At 45.1% G+C, this 27128-nt stretch overlaps 2 protein-coding genes across 2 annotated transcripts; both read left to right on the top strand.

Moving 5' to 3' along the window:
• Positions 1-2804: 2804 nt before the first annotated feature.
• LOC135384601 (uncharacterized) lies at positions 2805-3452 on the top strand. Its single transcript, XM_064613799.1, has one exon. It carries the CDS (start codon positions 2805-2807, stop codon positions 3450-3452), a length of 648 nt encoding a protein of 215 aa, XP_064469869.1.
• Positions 3453-13822: 10370 nt separating this feature from the next.
• On the top strand, positions 13823-15262 carry LOC135383424 (very low-density lipoprotein receptor-like). The gene has a single exon (XM_064612882.1). It carries the CDS (start codon positions 13910-13912, stop codon positions 15065-15067), a length of 1158 nt encoding a protein of 385 aa, XP_064468952.1. The 5' UTR covers positions 13823-13909; the 3' UTR covers positions 15068-15262.
• Positions 15263-27128: the final 11866 nt, after the last annotated feature.

Below are 27128 nucleotides of genomic sequence, written 5' to 3'. Positions count from 1 at the left end.
AACGGTTCTCTTACAATTTCGCGCAGCCGACTTTACTGAAATGTGGGTTGAATTCTGCATAGAAGGAAACACTACGACACCACTCGTTACGAGTTGTACCACTATCGATGGCGAACAGGTAACCATAACTGACCACAGCCAGGCCGGCCTCGTCCGCTACCTACTGAACAACGCTGAGGCGGGGAGCATAGACGATCTTCTTCAGCGTCAAGTCGTCAAACTTAACATGAAAGCAGGTGATTTCCAACAGCTCATCCCGCAGGCATCTAAGAAGAAGGGAGAGCCTTCCTTGCTTCACGAGACCCACGGACAGACAGATATGAAGACTGTCATAACCCTCATTCAGGAGCAACAAAACCAGTTGTCACGACAACAAGCAGCAGTGACCGAGCTTTTGGGCAGAGCGTTTGGAGCCGGGAGCCTTCAACGCGAAATGTTCCGACCGGAGGCCTTCGACGGCCACTCGCAGAGTCCTGACACGTGGATCTCCCTATATGAGCACGCCTGCAGCCGAAATCAGTTGACTTCTTACAGAGCCAAAGTAGAAAATCTGCGGCCGTTCCTGACGGAAGTTACAAGAAGTTGGTACGACCTTCGTATTCTCGCAAACAAGATCTCTACATGGCAGATATGGAAGGACAGCTTCCTAAAGTCGTTCGGTGAGAACATAGTAGACAGGTGGAACGACGCCATTATGCATAAATATCACAGTGGGTCAATCGTCGACTATTTCTTTGAGAAGGTCCGTCTTCTTCAACGAGCAGAGTACCACCTCCCAGACAGTTCTGTTGTTGCACTGATGGAACAAGGTCTTCCTCAGGATCTCAGACAGCTGACACAAATCCGCGCGCCCCAGAACCCCGAAGAGCTCTTGCAATGTATCCGGGACTTGGGCATCAGGAGTCAAATGCCTCCAGCTCAGCCGCCGTCGGGTTTGATGGATCATCACAGAAACTCTCAAGATTTCAGGAGGTTTCAGCCGCAGCGCGCCCCTCAGCCACACTATCCAACGGCAGCCCTTGTTGAGGATCAGAATGGCAGCGACCGAGGAACACACGACGATAAAAAAACTGATAAATGAGGGTGCCGGTCTCCACCATCGGACAACTACCGAGACTGTTTACCTGAATAATTCCAAACTCTTGTACCTCAATCTTCTGCTTAACAACACGGAAGTTCAAGCACTTGTAAACAGTGGGTCACCTGTTACGATTGTGAACCGTCGCCTACTACAATCACAAGAGCTAACTACAGGAAAGGATGTAAAAATTAAAGCGTTTGACGGTACCACTGGAATTTTTAATCAGTGGGCGCAAGTCACACTTCGGTTATCCTGCATTGAGATAGCAACAGAGGTGTTGGTCATTGAATGAGTCGACTACGACCTCTTGTTGTCCCGTCCTGACATGAAGCGACATCGACTCAAGGTATACTGGGACGACACAGTTGGCATAGACTAGATCTATCGAAATGGCAAACGACATCAGCTTCCCCTCACGTCCGCACAAGGGAAGACGTTGCTAAGCATTACCCTGAGCTCATCTCCCTGTCGGGCTATCCAACGGCGACACGCGCATTGCACGTACCGTTCGAGTTGGTCTATTCAATGCCTGTGCGACGAAAGCCATACAACATGATACGAGAGGAGAAAGAATGGCTCAAATGTGAGTTACAGCAGATGCTAGACGCAGGTATTATACGACCATCGTCTTCTACCTTTCGTCGCCTATCACTATAGCCCCGAAAGCGGATGGATCTTTTCGCTTGCGTACGGACTACAGACTCGTTATCAAGCAAACCGAGCTGTTTCCATTTCCCATGCCTCGTGTGGACGATATCATTAACGACACGGGCGGCAGCACGGTTTTCTCCACCATAGACCTTTGGAAAGGCTTTTGGCAGGTTCCGCTAACGGAGGACACGAAACGCTTCAGCGCTTTCATCACTCCGCTTGACCTGTACGAGTATAACAGGCTGCCTTTCGGGTGGAAGAACTCTTCGGCCTGGTCTCAGAAGCTTATGAATTCTGTCCTGGAACCTTGCATCGAAAAGTTCGCTCATATCTATATTGACGATATACTGATCTACTCCCGATCACCGGAGGAACATAACGTCCATTTGACACAAGTCCTCCACCTGCTCAGCACAGCCAAGTGAACCTTAAAAACAGCGTGTTCTTTCAATCAAGTGCTGTCTTCCTCGGCAGGGTCTTTGACGGGCACACTAAAACAACAAAGCAGGATTCCGTGCAGAAAATCCATAGCCAGCGAACGCCGCATGACACCCATTCTCTACGAGTGTTTCTGGGCCTTGCTGGCCATTTTAGAGCTTTCATTAAGGATTATGCCAAAAGGACGAAATGTCTGACCACACTTCTGCAGAAGGACGCTCCGTTCAACTGGACCAGCGCGTGTGACGCCGCGTACAAAGACATATTGAAAGCCATTTCTTCTAATCCCATCCTCTCCATCCCTGACTTCCGGCTCCCATTTGAACTTTGCACCGACGCATCCCAATATGGCACTGGCGCAGTTTTGTACCAGCGTGACGTCTCAAAGTGCCGAGCCCAACAGCGTACAGTCATCGGATACTATTCCTACACCTTCACAGCAGCTGAACGAAACTACTGCAGAACAGAGAAATAACTGCTCGCTGTTCTTCAAGCGGTCCGGTATTTCATAACATTCCTGGAGGGACGAAGGTTCACGATATACACCGACCATCAGCCGGTAGCCCATTTCATTACTTCTGCAGACACAAAAGGGAGACTAGCACGGTGGACATCAGAGCTTCAGCATTTTGACATGGACGTACGCTACAAGCCGGGAAAGGAGCTGACTGAAGCTGACGCCCTATCTCGCTTGGGCCTAGAAGTCCACCTGACCAATGCAGTTGACAACATCCGCCTGTGGGAAGGAACAGAACATCTACGTCAAAAGGGTCATCGGTTTGAAGTCCCAGAAACGCTTCGCCCTAGGATCTTTCATTTGTACCACGACAGTGCACCGTCTGGTGGCCACGATGGAGTCTGCCGGACTTACCATAAGATTAACAAACGCTTCACGTGGCCTAGAATGAAGCAGGACGTCAAGGAATACGTGCGCTCCAGCGACAGGTGCCAGCTGTATAAATTCAAGTACTGTCAGCGAACGGACGAGATATTCTTACCGGACCACTGGGACAAGCCCTTCAAGGTAGTGCACATGGACTTCGCCGAGCTAAAGAAAAAGGCAGAAGGTGTTAGGAAGACGCAGTCGTTCCTCCTCGCTGTAGACCAGTGTACAAGAATGGTCGCCACCCGTCCTGGAGGCGAAGACAGCAACAGCGTCATAACACTTATGGAAAGACAAATGTTTATAATTGCTAAAACCAAAGTAATCGTATGTGATAATGGGCCGGCATTCATAAGCAAGCGCCTTTCGTCGTGGGCCAACGAAGGGGCATTCGCTTGAACTTCACTGCTCCATACCATCCGGCAGCAAACGGTATGGCCGAACGTGCGATACGAGACATCAAGCAATTCATCCACTTGTACCCCAAGTTTCCTGGCGGATGGAAACCATGTCTCACTGCCGCCACGCAACATAACTATCGCTCCCATCACAAAGGAATAGGCTGCTCACAGCACTACGCTCTACATGGCGGCTCACCTATCCTTGAGGCAGACAAAGAACTTGGAATAAGAGACGACCTCTGCCTGACAGCAAAGCGAAATACGCCTACTCTGGAGCTGAAATACGGGCAGGCTATAAAGAAGTCCTTCGACCGCCGCCACAGCGCTAAGCCAGATGTGCAAGTCGGGGACTTCGTCATGGTTCGGACAGGCCTTCTTGATGCCCAGACATCGTTAATTGGCCCTGTACAAGTGGTGCAGACTGCACACAAACAAGGGATACTAAAGACAATCGCATACAATCATCCCAATGGGCACTTTCGTCTAGCTACCATCGGCAACGTCTTCAAATATTATCACAGGGGTGATGATCAAGTCCCCCCCACCCCCGCGCCTATGTAGCTATCAACGGAAGGACGAGGGAACACGAGGAGAAAAAGAGGAGAATAAAGTGATTCGAGGCCGTTGCGTGACGGAACGGTTCTCTTACATGTGTTTGTCCATGTAGCTGTTGGAATTGATCCAGCACGTCTATTGTCAGATTTATTTTCAAACTGAACAATGCAAATGAGACGGCAGGAGTTATCGAGTTTGCTTTATTTGCTGAATGCTGCATTGCCAGGAAGTCTGTGAAAGGAAAAGCTAAATTGCGACCGTTTGTAGGCTTTTCACGAATTCAGTAGCCTTTGAGTTCACTGCGTAGGTTGCTCCTGTTCAATAAGGCATCGTACTTTTCAGAAAGAATAGGTTGATCATTACGTGGATCCTTTTCCGTCCAAGACGACTTCTGGGATTAAATGTCACGAGAAAAGTCGAGAAGCTATGGATACACTGCTCCCCGTTGCATTTGCGGACTAATAATGCGTGACGCAAATGAGGTAATACAAAGAGACGTAAGACGTGCAGAAATGGAACACTATTTGCTAATTATCCGTCGTCACATTGGCCTATTGGCGTAAATAAAAGAGGGGAAAGACCCGGTCACTCTATCATTTCGTTCGTAGGATGGTTTTACCGTATGCTCAGATATAACCTCCACGACCCGTTCGCCAAACGATCGGCCTGCTGGTATTGAGCATTGCAACGCGATCCGCACTGCAATGGCGGTGGTTTTGTGGGTGGGGAAACCTTTCCGCTTCGCTGGTCGTCTGCTCAAGTTTCGAATAGTATGGCCGCTTCACCTTGTTAAAAGTAAAAGTACAACCCGCTCCTCATATGTTCACAGTTGCAGGGCTCTGCAAACACTAAATGACAAAAACAAGGTAAACATTAAAAGAGCAGAAAAGTGTCCCCGATATTTTTTATTTGTTTACTGCGGCATGTTGTGCACCAAACACAAGCGAATTCCTAGGAAAGAACAACGAGCGCAAGTTACCTGCAGCGCGTCAGCGAGACCTGTGTTCCGCACATCTTTCAAGAGTCATCCACTGCTGGAAAGAGCATGTTCGAGAACGATGGGAGGATGAGGGTTCCTCGTGACGTCGCCGATCCCCCTGGCAGGTTCGGTCATGTGACTCGTTCCGTAGAGCGGCGCCGCTTAGAAGAAACATTGAAGACGGGCATAGGAACTTCTGGACGCCACGCGAAGAGATCGTTACGGCCGTCCGAGGTGGCTTTCTCCGAGTTGTTTTGTAAGCATGATTACGCAGCGACGATACACCGCACATCGACGATATTTTGCATGGTGGCCCCTGATGGATATCTTGACGAACCAAGCGGGGTCTCGTTATCCTTTCCGGTAGTGCAGGAATCTGAGCACAAAGACGTTGAGATTGCACTTTATGCACGTCACAAGGCTTGAGCTATCATTCTTGAATAGGAGACGAAATTAAAATACCTGGATCAGAGCACTGATTAGCAAACTTTAGCCACCTCCTTAGCCAACTGACATTCCCATGACAGGAAAGCAAATAAGCAGAAAACAAGCTCGGGTAGCAAAAGTGAACTGGAACTCGGTGTTACCCCAAGAAAAATCCCATAACGGCATATGTACCTTTATTCTCCCTGCGGTCATCAACAGTGACCCTGCAAACATTGCGGGGGCACTTTCACCATTACAGGATATTACGAACGCGAAATCCCTATCTGTTCAGACTTAGGGGAAGGTGGAGCAAGATGAGACAGATATTTGCAATTTAATATGGGATTTCTATTTTTCGTGTGTTTCACAAAAACTAGCCATAGGCACATTAACAGTGGTCTAGAGCTTCTGATCTGTAAATCAGAACGGACGTAGCCGGTTCTAAAATAAACACAGGACAAGAAATTCAAAAATGCAGATTATCTCATCTTTCCCCAACCAAGGGTCAAGACGAGACATCGCGTGTTGCACGATGAGACACGCCGTGGTAATGAAATATACAAATTAGTTTTTGCAATCCAAGCACCTACACTGCCCCCTTGAGCCCACCGCCCACATGACGTGCAACCCGGTGCTATTTCCCTCCACAGGCCTTTGCAAACAAGGCTCCGCCAGTCTGATGTGTAGCTGGTCGCTCGCTTTTGAATGCGCTTCTGCTTTGCTGGAAATATCCTAGAAAACAGGAAAATTAGCAGAAAAATCCTAGGCAGTATGGAAAAAAAAATGACTCTCTCAGGAACAAGCATAAAGCCACCTAATAGTTGACTTATAAGTTTCTAAATTACATTAAATTTAAACTGCATTACATTTAAATTACATTAAGTTGTTGCCCCGTGGATATCATCGGATGCATTAATGTTTGAGTTAAACACGGGATAACCAAGAGTGTCCATATTTTGCATGTATCTAGATGAATGAATAATGAAATAGGATGTGGACTTACATTGACAGAATAAGCCTGCGACACGCTGCTGCACATATAACAAGAAAAAGGACTACAGAAAATCGCGCCTTTTTTGCGGGTCTTTACACTCCATGCAGAAGTAACCGATTTTTTTATTCTTTTCAACGCAAACACCAATCCGAACAATGCTCACGTGCAATAAAGCGGACATGCAGGGCCACCTATGAGTAAAGTTTAAGCTCATGGAGCAACACGTCTCTGAGACAGGCGGCGTCGAACAAAAAATGGCGCATCTTGCCCCGTGACCCGTCTTCCCCCACCTCACCCTACGCTTCTCCAGCGAATCCTCCTAGCTGTTACTAACCTGTGGAGTACTATTCATTTGATACCGCTTTCCTCTATAACGTTGCGTAAATGATTATCCGTTTCGGCGTTGTTTATAAGTCTTACACTTGCTGTAATGTTTCAATACAAATTTCATCGCACATTTTTCTTTTTGGAGTGGTAAGACGTTGCACCGGCCACGGTGGAGTACATTGTAGGGTGTCCACGTACTGATGCCAAGGCTGCAGGCTCGATCTCGGTCGATGACGCCAGCAACAGTATTATAGGGTACACATTGCTTAGACATGCTGCCTTATTCGAAGGACGGTAAATATGGTACGCCGTGCGCTGTGCTGTCAGCGCACGTGAATGAACCCTCAGGTGTGCAAATTAATCCATAGGCCGACCACTGCGGCGTCGCTCATGATCATAGCAGTTCGAAGCGTAAATCCACGAAATATCAACAAGACGACGTTCGAAATTCGTTATCGGGTATCCTGTGCTATTACCTTTCCTCACAAATATAGACGTTTTTCATTAACGAACATGTTCTGAGTACGGAGGGTACGGTTTGGTTCTCCACCAATAGGAGCTCGCCACATCACCGCGCGCGTCACTCCACTCTCTCCCCCTCCTCTTCTGCGCAGAAGCTCACTTACAAAGCGTATAGGTGCACGTAGTAAGGCATAGCAGCGGACGTGCCTGCTAGGTGAGGTTATCAAGACAGCTGCAGGCATTGGAATGTTGCGTAATGTTACGTCTTGCAAGGGACTCTCAAGGTGGGAGAGCGACGTCTTGCTTCGTCGTGGCGTGGGCCTGCCGACGTGAACAAACGGTCGTTCTCGGAGTTCCCATATGTTGATGACCTTTGTCTACGCTCTGCAGTAAATCCATTTATTATCGTCAAGCCGACAGGTTTCATGTGAGTGCTTCAGATAATTAAAATCAACGGCTCTTGAAAGACAAGGCAATCAATTTTAGTGTGCATCATTCACTGGAGGTGTTTGAAAAAGATAACGGACGACAATCGATTTTGAGGTTTCATGTGTACTCGACACTCCGAAGGCCCGAAAAGTACAGATTCTGTAAAGCATATCAGCAATAGTATGCAATAGTATTACTTTGGTATAATCACAGGTCCTCCTTGCAGCTGTAAAAAAAAGAAAAAAGAAAAGCTGCAGTAGCCGCGTGGCGTTCACGGATTCCGCCCAGGAAGCTCTTTTACGGCCCATTAAAAGGGTATGCAGGCGGAAGGTGGACGGTTACCATGTTGCGCAAACTTTAAAATTATTGAGCGACAAACTGCGGGCTTGCGGATCCTTTACATTCACATGGGGAAGCTACGTTGCGAGATTGTACTACTTAGACTCATGGTGCCACCAAAAAGAAAACTTGTCTCGCGACGTAAAAACCCGAATTATTATTATTAGCGACCAAAAAATGTTTCTTTACGACAAATCTGCGCCAAACAGCGCGTTATCCTCTATAGCATTACATCATACCTCATTTCAGTTGTGCTCCTACTTTTGACCGATATGTGAAAACAATTACGCGCAATTTCAAATCATCCCGGTACTGTCTTAGCAGTTGATTGACACGAAAAGTCGCAAAAACGTCTTTTTTTGGGCAAATTAGAATAGAAGAGAATTCAGACGTTAACGCGACGTAAGAAGTCATAATTTGTAGCCCGTTTATAGGACGTACCGATTTTCTGTTTATCATATGTCTTCGGCATCTCTGTTCAGAACGTATTTTGAGGAAGACGGTGGTGTGCACAGCGTAAGTTAACATTCGATTGTACTTACTGAATGTCTCAAACCAAAGGCAGTAAGAAACACCGAGAGCGTGTTGATGGTTATCTAATACTCCCAGCAATTCATCATTTCGCTATTCTTTTTGTGTGTAATTTAATTAAACGCAGAGAGCTCCTCATCCTTCATTTTGACTTCCAGGCGTGCATAAACTCTCGAGTGTGCGGGAGTTTCTAAGACAAGAAATGTATGGTGTACGTTTCCCCATTGCAAGTGAATGGACTAACCCATACCTGGTCACAATACACACCAGGTGTCTTGTTTTTCTCATTCTGCGTTTTGAAGCGCAATGGGAGATACGAGAAACAAACAAAGGGGAGAAACGGACAACGAAACGTAAAAAAATAAAGTCAGATCTTCATAAGACTGCCTCTGGTACATATCCACAGGACTGAATTTTCTGTCTGAGCAAAGTCTGTCTGGAACAACCTAGAAACATGCAGGGTGTTTCACCTAAAGTGATAAATAATTCTAACTGGCGACGTACTCGGACTATCGTACTAGTATTTTACCTTCTGGAAACTTTTGCCGCCATTTAGGAACAATCTTTAGGGACAATTAGGAAGGCTTTGGACAATTTTTAACTCAGGGAATTTTATTGTTTTCAATCTAACTTTGAAAATTTCCAAGCGAACCTCGCTTTTTTTACAGAAACGTGAAATCTTCCTAGGATAACCACAGACCCAGCGAAAACTATGCACAACAGGAATAGTCGAAAGGAATTCAGCTTTAGCCCCGCCTGCTTGATTGTCGCAAAGAGGAGCGCAAGAAGGTCCGGGGAGAGAAGGAAGTGTTCCTGCCTCTCGTTTTACATTTCTTTCCCAGGCTTTGACCTTCATGCTTGTGACAACCGTCTTATCACAAAGGAAAAAAAAACAATCGTCTTATCACAAAGAAGTCAAAACAAATGAAGGCGGGGACACTTCCTCTTCTAGACGGCGACGCACATTTCGTGCGGGTTTCTTTGCGAAAATCAAGCAGGTGGGGCTAAAGCGGAAATTTTAAATTTTTTGTTTACTATTTCTGTTGTGATACCGTGAAAAAGTGAGGTTCGCTTGGCAATTTTCAAAGTTCAATAGAAAAAATAACAAATTTCCAGCAATTAAAAAAATGTCCAAAGTCTTCCTCAATGGTGGCAAAAGTTTCCAGAAGGTAATTGCCGAAAGTACCACAGTCCCTCGGCGAGGACGTCGCCAGTTTGAATTTTTTATCGCGTTAGGAGAAACATCCTGTATAACAGAAACATTAAAGGTACCCACGGCATGTGCTTTTTAAACATATAAAAGACATCTTCAAGACCGACTCGACGACGTCTTCAGGATTTTAACAAGCATCACATTAACCAAAGCTAAAAGACGTTATGTATAGAGGATACAAGACGTCTTCTAAACGAAGAAAGCAGTCTTGCCAACAACTTTTGAGACGTTTACAAATCGCTACTAGGGTGCTGCCTCAGCAGGGAGACCGCTAATTTTTGTTGCTTTCGTTTCAGGTTGCGGCAGACCGAAGTGGATGACGTTGAGAATGCGGGCAGTTCGACAAAGCAGTGTTCACAAGTTAATGAACTTGAAGCAACCGGTTGCTGGTGATTCTAGCTGGCACAGCTCGGCAGCCTTTCCCAATACTGCTCTGAGAACGCATGGTCCGTCCTACTTTCTTTTAAAGGGACCGAAAAGTGAATATAAACCTATCGAAACTTTATGTTCAACGAAAAGCATGAACCTCCAGAAGTTCAAATATCAAAGAACTCCGCTGAAATCGCTGTAGTTTTTCTGTAATCGAATTTTCCATAATTGCATGTCGAGGGACCTAGTATGAAACGGAGCAGTCTGTCAACAATTGTACGACCTCGCGCCATCTGTCGAGGAGCATGTAATACGCGCACTTCCGGGCGCTAATCGCGCGAAAACGAAAATGGCAGTGGGCATTTGTGACCACTTTCTACGTCGAGAGCCTCTTGAACATGAGTGCGCTGGAATGCCGCATTCGAGGACTGTCGCTCACGCAGAACCGTTGTACGTGCGCTAGCGTGGTGGAAAGTGTGTTCTTCGCAGCAGAAGATTCCTCGTCCAGAGGATAGTTGGAGTCACATTCGTCCTCAGCAGTAGCTCACCGTGCCGTTAACATGAACTGCTTTGTGAAATTTCCATGTATCAGGGAGAAGCACTTGTGTAAGCCGAAACAAGCGCTGTTTTTTCGTCGTGCAGGTGTTCATGTGTGAAATGCAAACCGACGGGTACTACGGATGGATACTACGGTTTTTGCTGCCGAGAGGTAGAGAATGCGTATGGAAGGGAGACAAACAATTGCATCAGAACTAACGAATATCTCCAAATACTGTGCCTTGACACCGAAGTACTGCAAGTGTAGTTTACATACATCCGAGAAACCGGAGAGCATGGCATGGGTGGTCTTTACGCGCTACTTGAACGGCAAACTGGACGGAAAACCCTTATTTCTGCAGGAAATTCCGTTATACCACCTGTCGGACATTCACAAGAAGGATATGGGATGCTCCGAGAAAATACAATAGAAAGTACTCCACTGGATCTCGATCTGCGTCATGCATGCAATTAGGGATGCTTTCCCATCAGTGCGCAGACTTGTAGAAATGTTGATGTCAGCATATTTTCATTTCGTACTTGCTGCAAGTTTTTCTCATAGCTTTTTCTTTGCTGTCACAGCGTATTATAATTCCTAGTTTGTTCCTGGAGGGTTAAGTTATCTGTGGGCATAGATGTATTTATAGGTTATACTCATGTCTCAATTGTATATGTAAGGAGTAAGTAAGATAATTTTCATCAATGTCATTCAGCTGAACTGTGTTCATAACCTTTTAGTATACTTCTTAGTGACCACGTTTCCAAATGTCAATTAATATTTGAACCAAGATTGGGATTTAGCACATAATTAACTCTGTTTTGCTAAACGGAGTACCTTTAACTGATTCATTATCACGTCACCAACTAACATTTGTAAAGAAGGACTTGAGGGCTGACTTAAATTATTATTAACCCTTGATCTGGGTTCAAAGTTAACCATGCACCATTGGTGTGCATAGTACTCCAAAATGGCTAAATAATTTATTGCATAAGTTCTCTGTTACTGTAATTGAGATGTACTTTTGTAAAGTACTTTTGACAGACCTGCAAAGTGAAACTGGCTTCAGTGTACACTACAAATGCATCGTAACATTTGATTGAAATATAATATAAGAGCAGACGCAACGTTTTGTCACAACTCAAACTATATCATCCTTTTTTATTGTCCAGGGATTTAGGAAACAGAGTAGAACTTCCTGCCCTCTGATGTTTTGACGTACTTTATAGAGTTGTAAAACCTGCAACAAAATGAACAAGACACGTATAAACAGTTTGTACAAAAACAGCAAATCTCCGTCGACTAAAACTTTATATATGTGGATGTTACCACATCGTGTAGTTTCCATCCAAAAGTAGGACTAGGCAAGGTTGTTTAGTAGTTGTTGGCAGGTTGTTGGGATGTTGATGTGCTATACCGTTACAGTACATCAATATACATGAGGGCAAACACAGTAGACAGCGTGATGGCTGTAAACTCAAGCGAATATTTACTCAGAACAAGAAACCGAAAGCATGAGTGGAGAAAGGCAGTGCCCATGCAGTGTATGGTGAACCACACTAATCTCTGAGAAGGTAGGATCGACAGAGTAATAAAGAGAAATGACAGTTGCGTCCGAGATAGGGGAACTCTGCAAATTTAGGACCAATATGATGTGGTAACCTTGCATGGCTCACTACAGCTCTGACTCACATTGAACAATTCCAGTAGTGGGGCTTCAAAGACAATCATAGTACTCATCTGTTTCTTCTCCTAATGTTGACGTCATACTAATGTTCTGCACCTGTCCAAAGACCCCAAAAAATGTCACAAAGTCTGCAACACCTAACAAATCTAGTTCATCCATCTGTGGACTTTGCATACCTGCTTTCAGCTATTTCTGTCATGTCAACTTGAGTGCCTGGATCACACACACACGAAGCAGCCTTGCGCCACTTCAACACTGGAAGGCCCCCAAAATTAAATTTGTTGATGTTGGCAATGTTGAGTACGGGACAAGAAGGATAACATAAGTTAAATGGAATACGTCATCGCTAAGACGTTGTGTTGTATTCGTCACCTCGGTGAACCAAAATCACTGGGGCACCAGTGTGGCTCGTTACGTCTTCGCAATTCGCCTTCTACATGATATTCGTAGTCAACGGCAGCAAAATGAGCTCAGCACACACGACACGACTGCTACATCTAATAACCGAGTGTTTCGAACCACATTCGTTTTCGCGCACTCTCCTGTTGGATCTTGTGGTAGAAAACGCCCGCCGCCGATGGTGAACGAACATGATTTTTCCATCCCCCAACACCAAAACTACACTAGGCATATGTAGGTCTCTCAAATAATTGACTCAAGAACCACGAACATGTCATTCACTTATACTTTCTGGTTTCTGCTTCGCGCGACCAACATGACCACCCACGGCGTAAAGAATAAACGCGATAACACAGATGGCCTTGCAGATGGCGCGGCGGATCGTAGCTCGTAGCGGCGAAGTAGCTGAATGCTTTATTAACGTAAAAGCTATGGAAGTGAGCGTCATTTTTAAAATGGCGTTTAGCTGTAAGATAATGTGCGTCAGCTTTGGGAGCAATCCCTGGGAGCCCTGGACCCGAAACCCAAGTTGCTCTTTTTTGCCGTTCGCTGGCAGCACCGTCCATGTTCCGGCAATCTTCGAAATATTTATACGTAAAAAATATGCCGAATTGAGAAGTAATGCTTTCTGTGTCTTATCAAACAAATATATTGTGCACGACAGTGGGCAAAAATATGGGGGCTATTTTTCACTTTTCGGTTCCTTTAACGACTTTTGAAAAGCAAATCGGGTTGTACAGTGACGTCAGATTGTTTCTGTTGTGGGTTTTCAGAAAAATGATAAATAAATCCTGTACCTTAGGTAATTTAAAGTACAATATTAGAGATGCAACTCGTAAAGCTGAGATGTAATATTATAAACATTCTCTGTGTGTGCGTGTGCTTATTTTTTTTTTTTTGACAGTTGAGGGGCTTTAACGCTCAGGGAATTATGTTTCCAGAAGTTGCCTTGTATCTCAGCACTGTAATGTTCATGTTACGTTATTTCTATTTCCTCTTTATGTTCACAATAGCTAGCGCACGACAGTAACAGGGAAAGCTTCGGAGTGCTCCCAGCAAGCAAACTGCTCGTTAGGCCGTCAAGCCCTTATCAACACGATGCACTTCCCGCTCCAAAAAGTATAATCACCGTCCAACTTCCGCTGCCAAAGCGTTAACTACGTGTGTGCTCTTTACACGGGTTCCGCACAATCTCATCTAGTCGAGTAGGATGATGAGATACATACTGTGGTTGATGTGGGTTATGCTGGTTGTCTATCGAGTGTCAGCAGTCGAGCGAAGGTTATGCCCGAAAGGCGAGATCTACTGTGGAGATCCCGATATTTGTTTGCCCAGTGAGTACATATGCGACGCGTACTACCAGTGTCTCGATGGAAAGGATGAAGAAAATTGCGAGACCTGCGACGGATTTGCGTGTGACGATGGCAAGTGTATAAACGCCGACTACGAATGTGACGGCGACATGGACTGCCCCCGGGGAGAGGATGAACGTGATTGTCCTCTTCCTGTTTGCTCCGAAGACCACCTTTTGTGTAAACCAAGAAAAATATGTTTGCTGGATTCAGCGATATGTAACCTAGTGAATGACTGTCCCGACGGGTCTGACGAAGTTAACTGTGAAAATCGCACCTGCCGTGGCTTCAGGTGTGATAATTTTCGGTGCGTGAACAGTGCTTGGAGGTGCGACGGGGAGGACGATTGCGGAGACGGTTCAGACGAGAGCGATTGTTCAGTACCAGTTTGCTCCGATGCGAGACTGCTTTGTAGGCCTCGCTTCAAATGCTTGTTGGAACGCGATATATGTGACGGGACTTCTGACTGTCCAGACGGCAGCGACGAAACGAATTGTACTATTCCGGAATGCTCCGATGGGAAGCTGCTATGTAAACCACTGCTTAAGTGTCTAGACGAAATCGACGTATGTGACTTTGTTAATGATTGTCCAGACGGCACTGATGAGCAGAACTGCGATATGTACAACTGTAGCGGGCGGTTCAAGTGTCGGAACCATAAGTGCATTAAAAGCGAGTACAGATGTGACGGTGAAGATGACTGCAAAGACGGATCTGACGAGGAGAATTGTCCTGTGCCACGGTGCAGTTACGACCAACTGCTGTGTGTGCCAAAGAGGAGGTGTTTGGACAGATCTAAGGTGTGCGACGCTATGAATGACTGTCCAGATGGTTCCGACGAGAATCACTGTCAACTAGACGAATGTGCCGGTTTTAAGTGTCGAAGTGACCAGTGCATTCCAAGCACGTACCGCTGCGATGGCGAGCTGGATTGCAAGGACGCCTCTGACGAGGAGGACTGCCAGTCCCCTGCACCCTATAATTTCTTTGATCCAGTTGACTCATTTTTCTTGTAGTTTAAATTTTCTCCCTCTTATCCTGACCAAGCCGAGATCACAATCTGAATGATTTCATAATTTCGTGGTGTTTTTGTAAGGCATACACAATAGTTGCCTTGTTGATTTCTTGTTTTGTTTATAGAGAACTAGAGCATGTAAAACTGTGATCCATACTGGTCTCCGTGAGGCATGACTTCCAGTGAAGTAAACCGAATGACTCGTAAAGTGAATAAAAACACGAAGCTCACTTCTCACGAAGGGAGGTTGGCTGTGCAATTCCAATGCACGGTGGCATGGTTGGGAAACGCTCGTCCTAATGCAACCTTTTCGCCCGTTCGCTGGCAGCCTGCCTGAGTTTCGCATTGCGTGATAAATCACGTGACAATGTAAACAAATCGCGGAATTAACTGGTAACAGTAGAAGTGTGTATAATATACCAGCGACCGCTGGTCGGCACTTGAGACTCCCGTTCACTGTTCCCCTACTCAAGTCCTCCTTTGCTAACCACCCCTCACTCATTCCCCCCCCTCAGCTCTTCGTTTCATCACTCATGCTCACTACCTCTAGCTCTTGGTCTCCATTAGCTCACTCCTCGCTCATTACGTTGAGCATGAGTGAGTATCTCATGAGTGGCCTTTGACAAGGTGTGCCAGCGACAGCTGCTATCACAACCAATGTCTATCACATGAGAAATTGCATGAAAACCTATGCATTCGCAGTTCTTTCCTCTGTAGAGTCGGGTAATGGAGCCTGTCCTAAATAACGCGTCGTGGAGTAGCCAGTCCTGAGCAGTTTGGGACTAACACCACCATTTTTTTTCTTTTACAAACCAGTCAATCAACCTCTCTTAGAGTCTAGACTGTTTCTTTGACAGGGGCGCCGGAAGATGGGAGCAAGCGGAATTCCCTTCGGGCTCGGGCAGCGCAGGACTCTCCCCCTCCCTTTTCGTACATAAAAATTTTACAGAGTACCTGGTCTTCTCTTATGAGGCGCCCCTATGAGGTATATTTTTACAGGATTAGTTCAGCATCAGCATGAATTTTGATTGCCACTGCTATCGTTTTTAAAGTGAGGATAGTTTGTCACTTGGCATCAATATACAGGGTATTTCACCTAAAATGATAAAAAAATTCTAACTGGTGATGTACTCCGCGGAGGATTGTGGGACTTTCGGCAGTTACCCTCTGCAAACTTTTGCCATCATTGAGGAAGGCTTTGGACAATTTTTAATTGCGGGGAATTTATTTTTTTACAATTGAACTTTGAAGATAGACCAAAAGCCAGGGGACATCATGAGGAAAACTTACACACACTGGCTTGACGTAACAATGAAACAAAATGTAATATGTCGTTTCGATGCCTTTTCGGGCATCATCATCAGAATGAAACATGAAACAGTACGCCATCCGAGTTCTGCTTATAGCTTAGTCATGACCTTGTACCAATCAGGTAGTTGCCCTTTCTGACTGTTACATGTGTTATCATTACGGTGATTGTGCCAAGATTCCAAAAATTTTCTTACCCCCCCATCTATGCTCGTGTGCCACGGTCTTTGCATTGTGAAAGTCAAAAGAATGAACGTGCCAAAAACAGGTCATTCTTTTGGCTTTCACAATGCAAAGACCGTGGCACACGAGCATAGATGGGGGGGGGGGTAAGAAAATTTTTGGCATCATGGCACATTCACCGTAATGATAACGCATGTAACAATCACAAAGGGACACTACCTGATTGCTACACGGTCATGACTAAGCTATAAGTAGAACTCGGATGGCGTACTGTTTCTTGTTTCATTCTGATGATGATGCCTGAACAGGCATCGAAACTACATATTACATTTTGTTTCATTGTTACGTCAAGCCAGTTTGTGTAAGTTTTCCTCACAAATGAACTTTGAAAACTTCCAAGGGAACCTCACTTTTTTACAGATATATGAAGTCCTCCACGAATAACCGCAGACCCAAAAACGATGCACAGTATCGCAGCAGAAATAATCGGAAAAATTAGTAAAAATTACGGTTTCGCCCCGACAAGCTTTGCGACAATTTTCTTTGCGACAATCATGCAGGAGGGGCTAAAGCAGAATTTTTTAAAAAAAAATTTTCGACTATTTCGGTTGCTATACTATGCATAGCTTTTGTTGGGTTTGGTGTTATCCGTGGAGGACTACATATATCGGTTAGAAAAAGTGAGGTTCGCTTGGCAATCTTCAACGTTTAATTGAAAAAAATAAATTTCCCTTCATTAAAAATTGTCCCAAACCTTTCTAAATGGCGGTGAATGTTTCCAGAACGTAATTGCCGAAAGTTCCACAATCCTGCGGCGAATACGTCGCCACTTAGAATATTTTATCACTTTAGGTGAAACACCCTGTATGTACTAGCAACATCAGTACCCCTCTGACATGAAACACATTCTTACCCTAAGTATGGCAACACCTGATTCGCGCTATGTGAGTCAGATATAGATAAAGACCTGCTACTGAAGCAACTGAATGCAAGCTGTGTTTCACAGCGACATATTTCAAATAATTCTGCACTCGGTGATGTACGTGCCACTTTACAACACTGTATTTGGTATTATTTGTATTTCCTCTTTGTTTATGCATGTACCTTCTTGGAAATGGAAGGTTCTTCATGTACTAACCCTTCGAACAGCTCCAGCCCCTCCCTGTGGCAATGGTCTTCCGTCATTTCTGATCTTGTGTCTTATTGGTACCCCGACGTATTTTGAAACCCTGACTCATTCTTCGGAGGAGTTGACGACCAGCCTAGCACACGCAGTTTATTTTTTAGTTCCGATGAAGTGCAAGCCCTCGAAACGTTAACCGATACTTTAACCCATTTTCCGTTTTGCTCTCAAGCTGTTTCTCCACCTACTTGGTACCTAAGTCCTTGCGTTGTGTTCCTTCCAATCTTGGGAAGTAATTTAATTACTAGTTTAGTTTAGTTACTGCAAACGTAACTCTTAACTGTAACTAGTTAGTCTTGTGAAAAAACTGTAGCTGTTAGCTGTAACTAGCTCAATTCTTCAGTAGCTAGTTACCATAGTTAGTTACTTTTCTCGAAAGTTTTGTGCACAAGGCCTTTTCAGCTTCAAGCATCAGAGGCTGTTCATTTTCCTTGTTCCTGCTTCTTACACAACGCCCAACAGCCCGCGGGACTAAAACAAAAACGAATCAAAATAAAAGAACCAAGACAGCGACGACGCTGTGCAGGGAGGAGAGGGAGGGGGCACCGATGCACTAGTCACACAGCTAACAAACAAAACGCTTGGCGCATGGTGCAATACAACCGTAGACGAACCTTGACTTGAGGCTATTCTCACAAGCCCCAATGAGGAAGTGTAGTCTTGTAACGGGATCAAATAAGAGATTCCGGTTCTTACGTCACGGTTCATGACTGAAGTAAAGTTAGTGAGGAAGACTTATTAAATTCAAACTGGCTGAAAAACAAGAAGGAGGACCGCAGAAGCTTCCTTTGCCGGTGTATCGGGAAACATTTTATCTGGTTTCTACTGAAGGTAGGAATCTGAAAGTTCGATGGCAATGCGACTTACTGTGCGAGCAAGACATCTACGTCGAACTTGAAGAAACACCTTCAGGTAATTGACTTTTTAATTCTTAAACTGCGTTTGTCATAGAGTCAAACTTAAGAGGCTATCGCTGTAGAGTCTGGCGACGTTCATTTACGAAGCGTATAGGCACGTCTGTTTTTTTTTAATGTGATTTCGAATGCACCACATATTTGCAAATGTAACTTTTACAAGCAGCTCATAAGCTGATAAAAATAAACTTTCGTTCAACCCGAGTTTGCTGATTTGGAAAGCAACTGCCAAGTAACTTAACTAGTTACTATTTCTGAAGAGTAACTATAAATGCAACTGAGCTGCTTTATTTGTCCAGTAACTATAACTGTAACTTCGTTACTTTTCTTGGTAACCATCCCTACGCCTGCCCCGACGGACAGAGACCCGCGGCGGCAGCGACGGCAGCGGAAAACCCGGCACGTTGCTGTGCAGACGCCTATTCGCAAACGCCATGATGGCCCCCGTTTCCATTTGTAACGCATGGGTTGCAGGAAATTTAGCGCAGGGAATTTTTAACAAACTAAATATGAAACTTTTAATGCTTCTACTATTCCTTTGGATTTCAAGCGAGGGTGGATCCAATTTGCCTCTTGTAGATGCGATGGAACGTTACTAAGTGAGTGTAACCAACGCAGGCATTATCGAGCACATGCAACGAAGAAATATACACTGTTGATGGTGAACACAGAGCAATTTCTCCCTGGTTTTCTTTTAAATAATCAATCAATCACAGAGCAACAGCTGTTCATTAAAAAGCACGTATAAAGTAAAAGTCACGTTATCGCCACATAAGCAACAACGTTGCTATAATCACGCTGAGCAGAATTTCCTTGCCACTAATTCTGCTATAATGGACCGTGACGTGTACTAAATCAGGGCGTTCACCTTCCCTCTCTGTTTTTATTATTTACGTCCGTCCACGTATGAAGCACAAGATTGGTCTCGTTGGCTAAGCGGCTGTAATTGACGACCAACCAGTGATAATTCATACGGTGCGAGTAAGCGGAATGAGTAGAATAGCTCCGTGGTGACGGGCACCTACGTTCACCTAACTTTAGAGTTCACCTAACTTCCCGATATTGCAACAAAATCAATGTGTAAGCATCCGGCCTGTTTTTGGCGCTCTATGGCCTTTGTCGCTTTTGCGCCAAAAAATCCCAATCAATCAATCAATCAAGCGTCCGGCATTTTGACTGGTTGATGGTACGCCACGTCAAAACGACGTGTGGCTATTAGTCTCCTGGGCATCGCAAGGCGAGGCATGAGCGCGAAAGAGTGCAGTGAATATTCGGTCGGCTTGGAGCCATTATTTAGTTTTTTTGCGACAACAGTTTTTGGAAAAAGTTCACCGCCAGCAACGTATCACAACCCATTAAAAAGAAGTGCACATTGTATACCTGTTTATTGCCCCTTTAAGAGTCGGTTGTGTTTAGGAAACACCAACAACAAAGTTGCAGTCGAGGGCGTCACATCAGGGTACTACATTATGTGGAACAAACAAGAATGTAAGCCATATAACGGGACCTTTGTGGATCAGCGTAAAGGTTGATTTCATTCAGAGTTACAGATATCGAGGTAGGAAGTTATGAGCCGGCACTATACATGCAGACTGTATAAGCTGGCACAAGCACACTGTACATGAGAAAAAGCTTGTACAGATGATGCACTTGAAATGTGCGCTTCCTCCCGGGAAGAAGGTGGTACTGAAAATAAGCCTAATTCAAAGCTAATGTTGCAGTTGCTCAGTATTACATGAAGACAGATCAAATTTCGCACTTTGTTTGTAGGCATAATATAATGTAACGATTTAACCTCCCAGGCAAAGTTTAGCATTTTTAATGAACAAGCAATTAGTGGGTAACAGAAAGCAACTGTTCGTTAATAATATTTGGAAATTGTTATGTAGCCAACTTCAGCATTTCAACATAACTGCCTCTAGACACTGCAGGAAACAGTGTAATTCCCACATCCCATGTACACATGGGCGCGTGGAGGATATTTCTTAGGGAGGGGGTTCAAACTTCCGAAAGCATGCTACGTACATTGCCTATGGTCAACTGAGCACCGTGCGACGACAGAAATCAAGAGGGTTGTGGATATCCCGACCTTCCCACCGACCGACCTTCTTCACTAAATTTCTTTTTGTTGCGGAATAACAAACCGACGTCCCGTTCGGCTGACCTTTCCCCCGTTTTTTTTTTCCTTTCGTCTAATAAATATATCTCCCCCCCCCCCCGACCTTCCCTCTAGATCCGTGCATGCTATTCAGCATTCCTGGTCGTGCTTGTTCATAACTCCTTTCTTTTGTTGACCAGCCTACTTTACCTCCTTCACATGTTCATGCGTGCGGAAGGGCAGCACTTACAGTGGTAGCTGCACCAACCGCACCATATCCTGTCCTGATGTGCCCCAAATGTTATCCAATACTTTTCATTCACTTCTCAAAAGTGGCATTCTGTCCCATTAGTGTGGGCAGTCGCTGCAGCTCATTTAGAACAGCCTGCAGTTCACTTTCAGTATCCTGATATAATATATAGCAGAAGCTCATGAAATACCAATTGAAGTCCTCAGGACGAGGGAAGCTGTACGTCACTATTTACGCCTTATAGCTCATCAACGCCGTCACCCATTGGTAGCAAAACCTCATTGGCGCAAGCAGAGCAACCTCTACAAAATCATTGCGGAAGCAAAGCCTAAATTTCCTCGTTTGTAGTAACTCTAACAGTGTTTTCGCCTCCCCCGTGGTCTCTCTCACTGCCCTCGATCTCCCCCGGCATTCCCGGAAACAACCTTAAAAAGAAAAAGAAAAGAAAACAAGTGCCTCCGTCAGTCCTTCGCTAGATATCATTGGACATGATGCGAAGCGTATACGCCGAGCACACTGCCTCCACACCGACGGGTCCTCTACACCTGTCAGTTCATCGGCCGCTTTCGTTATTCCATCGGTCGAGGTGTCTCACCTGGCACACTCTACTTCCCCTACGTCCTCAGAGCTTTACGGCATCTTGTCGTTCCTGCGGTATGCTCTGCGCGAGGCTCCGCGAATGTTGGTGGTATACACTGACTCCAGGGCAGCCCTGCAGTGCATCAAGAGGGCATGGGTGCACGAAGAACATTAGGTGCAATTGTCACGGACATCCTCAGCGACGTTCAGCGTCTGTGCGACGCAGGTCACTCCATCACTTTTCAGTAGATCCCAGGTCCCTGTGGACTTAGCGGAAATGTAGAGGCTGACAGAGTGGCCACTGCCGCCAGACAATGCCAGGCGGTGATACCGAATATGCTGACCCGTGGTGACGGGAGGGCATTCCTGTCAACGATGATACAACCAATGGCGGCGCAACAATATCTCTGGGACACAGACAGGTCCTTGTCGCACGCCGTAGATCCAACTTTGTCGTTTCCCTCCCAGGTTGCTTGTCCCGCTTGTCCCGCTTCTGCATCGGCTTGGCCTCAATGTGGCCTTCACCCCGCAGTTCAGACACATACTAGGGTATGCTTCAACCAGCTCGTGTTCCAACTGCGGCATGGTGGCAAGCATTGAACACGTCCTCTATCTGTTCGTGACGTCTACTAGCCTGCTTGAACTCCTCTAACCTCAGAGCTTTTGCGATTAATTGCGGAGATGTGATCTTCACAGCACTACATCACCGGTGGCAAACCTGATGAACTACTATCCCCATCAGTTAGACGCACTCGCGTGTGTGATATCTCATTTGCGTCTGTCATGTGTGTGTGCGAGTGTGTGTTCCTCATCTTTTTCATCATCATCCCACTCATATGTTAACCCACATGTACTGAGATATGACACCGCAATTCGATAAAAGAGATAGGGCGCAGACTAACTGGTGCATGATGATGAAGGAACGAATAACCGAGAGACACGGGACACGAAGACAAGCACAAGAGTTCTCAGACACAGTAATGATTTAATAACACACACCTCCTAAATACCTAACAACTCCCGGAAGGGAGGGAGAGGGATAAAGGATGGCCTATTTACACTGTTCCCACGTTGCGTTATCGCCACCGTCTCTTTCCAAAAGTCTTTTCCACTTATCCCTTTCCCTAGACACAACCACGGTTTCGCTGAAAATGGGCTCACAGTTGCTGCATTGCCGAAGATGCTCAACTAGCTCGCTGGAGATATGGCTCTTTTTTAAGTTGAGCTGGTGTTCTCGAAGGCGGTCATTTAAACAACGTCCAGTCTGCCCCACATAACAAAAACCACAACTTAAGGGAATAGAATAAGCAACAGCACATGTGCATGGTACAATCGCAGACTTATGCTTTACAGTGCAACCTTTTGGTACGGCATTGAATGGAGTCAATCTACTCAACCTGAAGGCATTAGAAAATAACACTTTCAACCCAAAATCCCTCGCAACAGATAAAATGTTATCGGAGATAGAATGATAATACGGTATGACAACTAATTTGTCGGAAGATGAATTGGCATTTTCATTGATGATGTCTGGTCTAAGATGAAGCTTGCGTAGGAGAATAAGAGCCCTGGAAGCAATCAACTGCATGTCATAACCTGCTTGAACAAGTCTGTTAACCTGCCGTGAGATACTTGACGAAACACAATGAAGATAACTTTTTGAAGAAGCAGCATTTAGAAGACTTGAAATGATCCCAAACTTAACTAACTTGGAATGTGAACTAGAACATGGGAGGATGGGTTTGTTAGCATCGTTACCATATTGCCAGCATAGACCATAATGAGACACAAATGTAAGGTCAAGGTATTTCAACTTATTGCAAGAAGGATACTCAACAGAAAATTTTAACTCCGGCGCGAGAGACATAATAGCATCGGCAACCGTGACAGGTGATAAGGACGGACGATTATACAAAACAATAATGTCGTCAACATATCGGCGAATGTATATGGTGTTATCTACCCACTGAGAGTTACAGAAAGATCGAATCGCATTGTCAAGAGCATTGAGTTAAATCTCAGCCAAGATCGGAGCAACAGATGATCCAATGCATACACCATTAGATTGTATAAATGGTATGTTATCTCAGGTTACAACCGTAGACTCGAGGTAAGTTTGCAATACAGTCAGAAAACTCCCAGAAGGGATACCAACAGAGTTCTGAAAGGCCGTTAAATTGTCATCAATGAAACTTGAAACACGTTGAAGCAAGAGCTGAATGTTCATGGAGTAGTATAAGTCCTTAATATCAAGCGAAAACAATTGAAACTGTTGAGCATGCAAGGGTTTGATGTACTCAATGAGCTCACCGGTGTTTTTTTAACGAGATAGATCCTGAAAGGGTGATGGACTTTAGAGCTCGCTGAAGAAAGTCTGATACAGTCCGTTGCCACGAACCACGTTCAGACACCACAACCCGTAAGGGCATTTCCGGCTTATGATCTTTGATGAGGAATTTCACATCCAGGGTGGAATGGTTACATTTCTGGATAGCTGCCGCAAGGGGGTGTTCACATCTTGAAAGTAGAGTGACGATAATTGACTTGGATTTCTTCAGGGAACCATTAAACGGCTTAAATAATGACGAGAGAGCAGTATCCACTTTAGACCTGAAAAGTTGGTTCGGGAGGACCGCGAATTTTCCAGATTTGTCACTTTGAAGGAGCTTCAAATCCAAGGTTTCAAGGTTCTTGATCACGGGAGCAAGTTGAGAAGACAACGGCTTGGTGTTTTTTTACATGGCGCTTGCAGGAATTTGGGAAACACATCTAGCAGCGAATAGGTTCTTAGCGGACGGGTCAGCAATCTTGCAGGCAACAGAATCTATCATGGCAGCCACATCAAGCTTTGTCGGCTTGACAGGAAGGCAAAACTTCGGTGTTGATGATAACAGGTCAACCACGTGTTTCGGCAGCGGAATATTGCAGGGATTGATCACAGAGCCACTGAATTGTTGCCCAGGGTTATATTGAGAAGGTGGCACAGCGTGAGGACGAAGCAGAACTCTCCTTGAAAACCACACCTTTGCAAAGTTCCGATTTTTTAAGAAGATCCACTGTCGGAAGAAAATATGGGAACGATATCGGTTACCAAGAAGCTCAGTCCATATGATGGAAGAAATGCAGTATAAATCTTTGATGTGGGAAACAACAGACGATTTATGTGCACGAAGAATTTGTTGGGAGAAACGCCACGGTAACATACTTGAAGAAGACCCCGCTAGAGGAACGGGCGGTACAATCCTGTGATGAAGTGCGTACTTTAGGACACAGACATCCGCTTTCAAGGAAGCAATAGACGAGCGATTTTGCAGAGGCTGATGAGCGCAATATGACGCAGAAACAGTTCATGATCAGGGGAGATATCACACACGGGAACAGACTTGAATCCCGCATTTGGTAAGATGATCGATAAAAGAGATAGGGCGCAGACTAACTGGTGCATGATGATGAAGGAACGAATAACCGAGAGACACGGGACACGAAGACAAGCACAAGAGTTCTCAGACACAGTAATGATTTAATAACACACACCTCCTAAATACCTAACAACTCCCGGAAGGGAGGGAGAGGGATAAAGGATGGCCTATTTACACTGTTCCCACGTTGCGTTATCGCCACCGTCTCTTTCAAAAGTCTTTTCCACTTATCCCTTTCCCTAGACACAACCACGGTTTCGCTGAAAATGGGGTCACAGTTGCTGCATTGCCGAAGATGCTCAACTAGCTCGCTGGAGATATGGCTGTTTTTTAAGTTGAGCTGGTGTTCTCGAAGGCGGTCATTTAAACAACGTCCAGTCTGCCCCACATAACAAAAACCACAACTTAAGGGAATAGAATAAACAACAGCACATGTGCATGGTACAATCGCAGACTTATGCTTTACAGTGCAACCTTTTGGCACGGCATTGAATGGAGTCAATCTACTCAACCTGAAGGCATTAGAAAAAACCACTTTCAACCCAAAATCCCTCGCAACAGATACCCACATCAAAGATTTATACTGCATTTCTTCCATCATATGGACTGAGCTTCTTGGTAACCGATATCGTTCCCATATTTTCTTCCGACAGTGGGTCTTCTTAAAAAATCGGAACTTTGCAAAGGTGTGGTTTTCAAGGAGAGTTCTGCTTCGTCCTCACGCTGTGCCACCTTCTCAATATAACCCTGGGCAACAATTCAGTGGCTCTGTGATCAATCCCTGCAATATTCCGCTGCAGAAACCCGTGGTTGACCTGTTATCATCAACACCGAAGTTTTGCCTTCCTGTCAAGCCGACAAAGCTTGATGTGGCTGCCATGATAGATTCTGTTGCCTGCAAGATTGCTGACCCGTCCGCTAAGAACCTCTTCGCTGCTAGATGTGTTTCCCAAATTCCTGCAAGCGCCATGTCAAAAAACACCAAGCCGTTGTCTTCTCAACTTGCTCCCGCGTGATCAAGAACCTTGAAACCTTGGATTTGAAGCTCCTTCAAAGTGACAAATCTGGAAAATTCGCGGTCCTCCCGAACCAACTTTTCAGGTCTAAAGTGGATACTGCTCTCTCGTCATTATTTAAGCCGTTTAATGGTTCCCTGAAGAAATCCAAGTCAATTATCGTCACTCTACTTTCAAGATGTGAACACCCCCTTGCGGCAGCTATCCAGAAGTGTAACCATTCCACCCTGGATGTGAAATTCCTCATCAAAGATCATAAGCCGGAAATGCCCTTACGGGTCGTGGTATCTGAACGTGGTTCGTGGCAGCGGACTGTATCAGACTTTCTTCAGCGAGCTCTAAAGTCCATCACCCTTTCAGGATCTATCTCGTTAAAAAACACCGGTGAGCTCATTGAGTACATCAAACCCTTGCATGCTCAACAGTTTCAATTGTTTTCGCTTGATATTAAGGACTTTTACTACTCCATGAACATGAAGCTCTTGCTTCAACGTGTTTCAAGTTTCATTGATGACAATTTAACGGCCTTTCAGAACTCTGTTGGTATCCCTTCTGGGAGTTTTCTGACTGTATTGCAAACTTACCTCGAGTCTACGGTTGCAACCTGGGATAACATGCCATTTATACAATCTAATGGTGTATGCATTGGATCATCTGTTGCTCCGATCTTGGCTGAGATTTATCTCAATGCTCTTGACAATGCGATTCGATCTTTCTGTAACTCTCAGTGGGTAGATAACACCATATACATTCGCCGATATGTTGACGACATTACTGTTTTGTATAATCGTCAGTCCTTATCACCTGTCACGGTTGCCGATGCTATTATGTCTCTCGCGCCGGAGTTAAAATTTTCTGTTGAGTATCCTTCTTGCAATAAGTTGAAATACCTTGACCTTACATTTGTGTCTCATTATGTTCTATGCTGGCAATATGGTAACGATGCTAACAAACCCATCCTCCCATGTTCTAGTTCACATTCCAAGTTAGTTAAGTTTGGGATCATTTCAAGTCTTCTAAATGCTGCTTCTTCAAAAAGTTGTCTTCATTGTGTTTCGTCAAGTATCTCACGGCAGGTTAACAGACTTGTTCAAGCAGGTTATGACATGCAG

The sequence above is a fragment of the Ornithodoros turicata genome, chromosome 2 (assembly GCF_037126465.1).
Source record: "Ornithodoros turicata isolate Travis chromosome 2, ASM3712646v1, whole genome shotgun sequence".
Taxonomy (NCBI): Eukaryota; Metazoa; Arthropoda; class Arachnida; order Ixodida; family Argasidae; genus Ornithodoros; species Ornithodoros turicata.
Note: the sequence above shows the minus strand (reverse complement) of the source record. Positions and strands in the feature narration are given on the sequence as shown.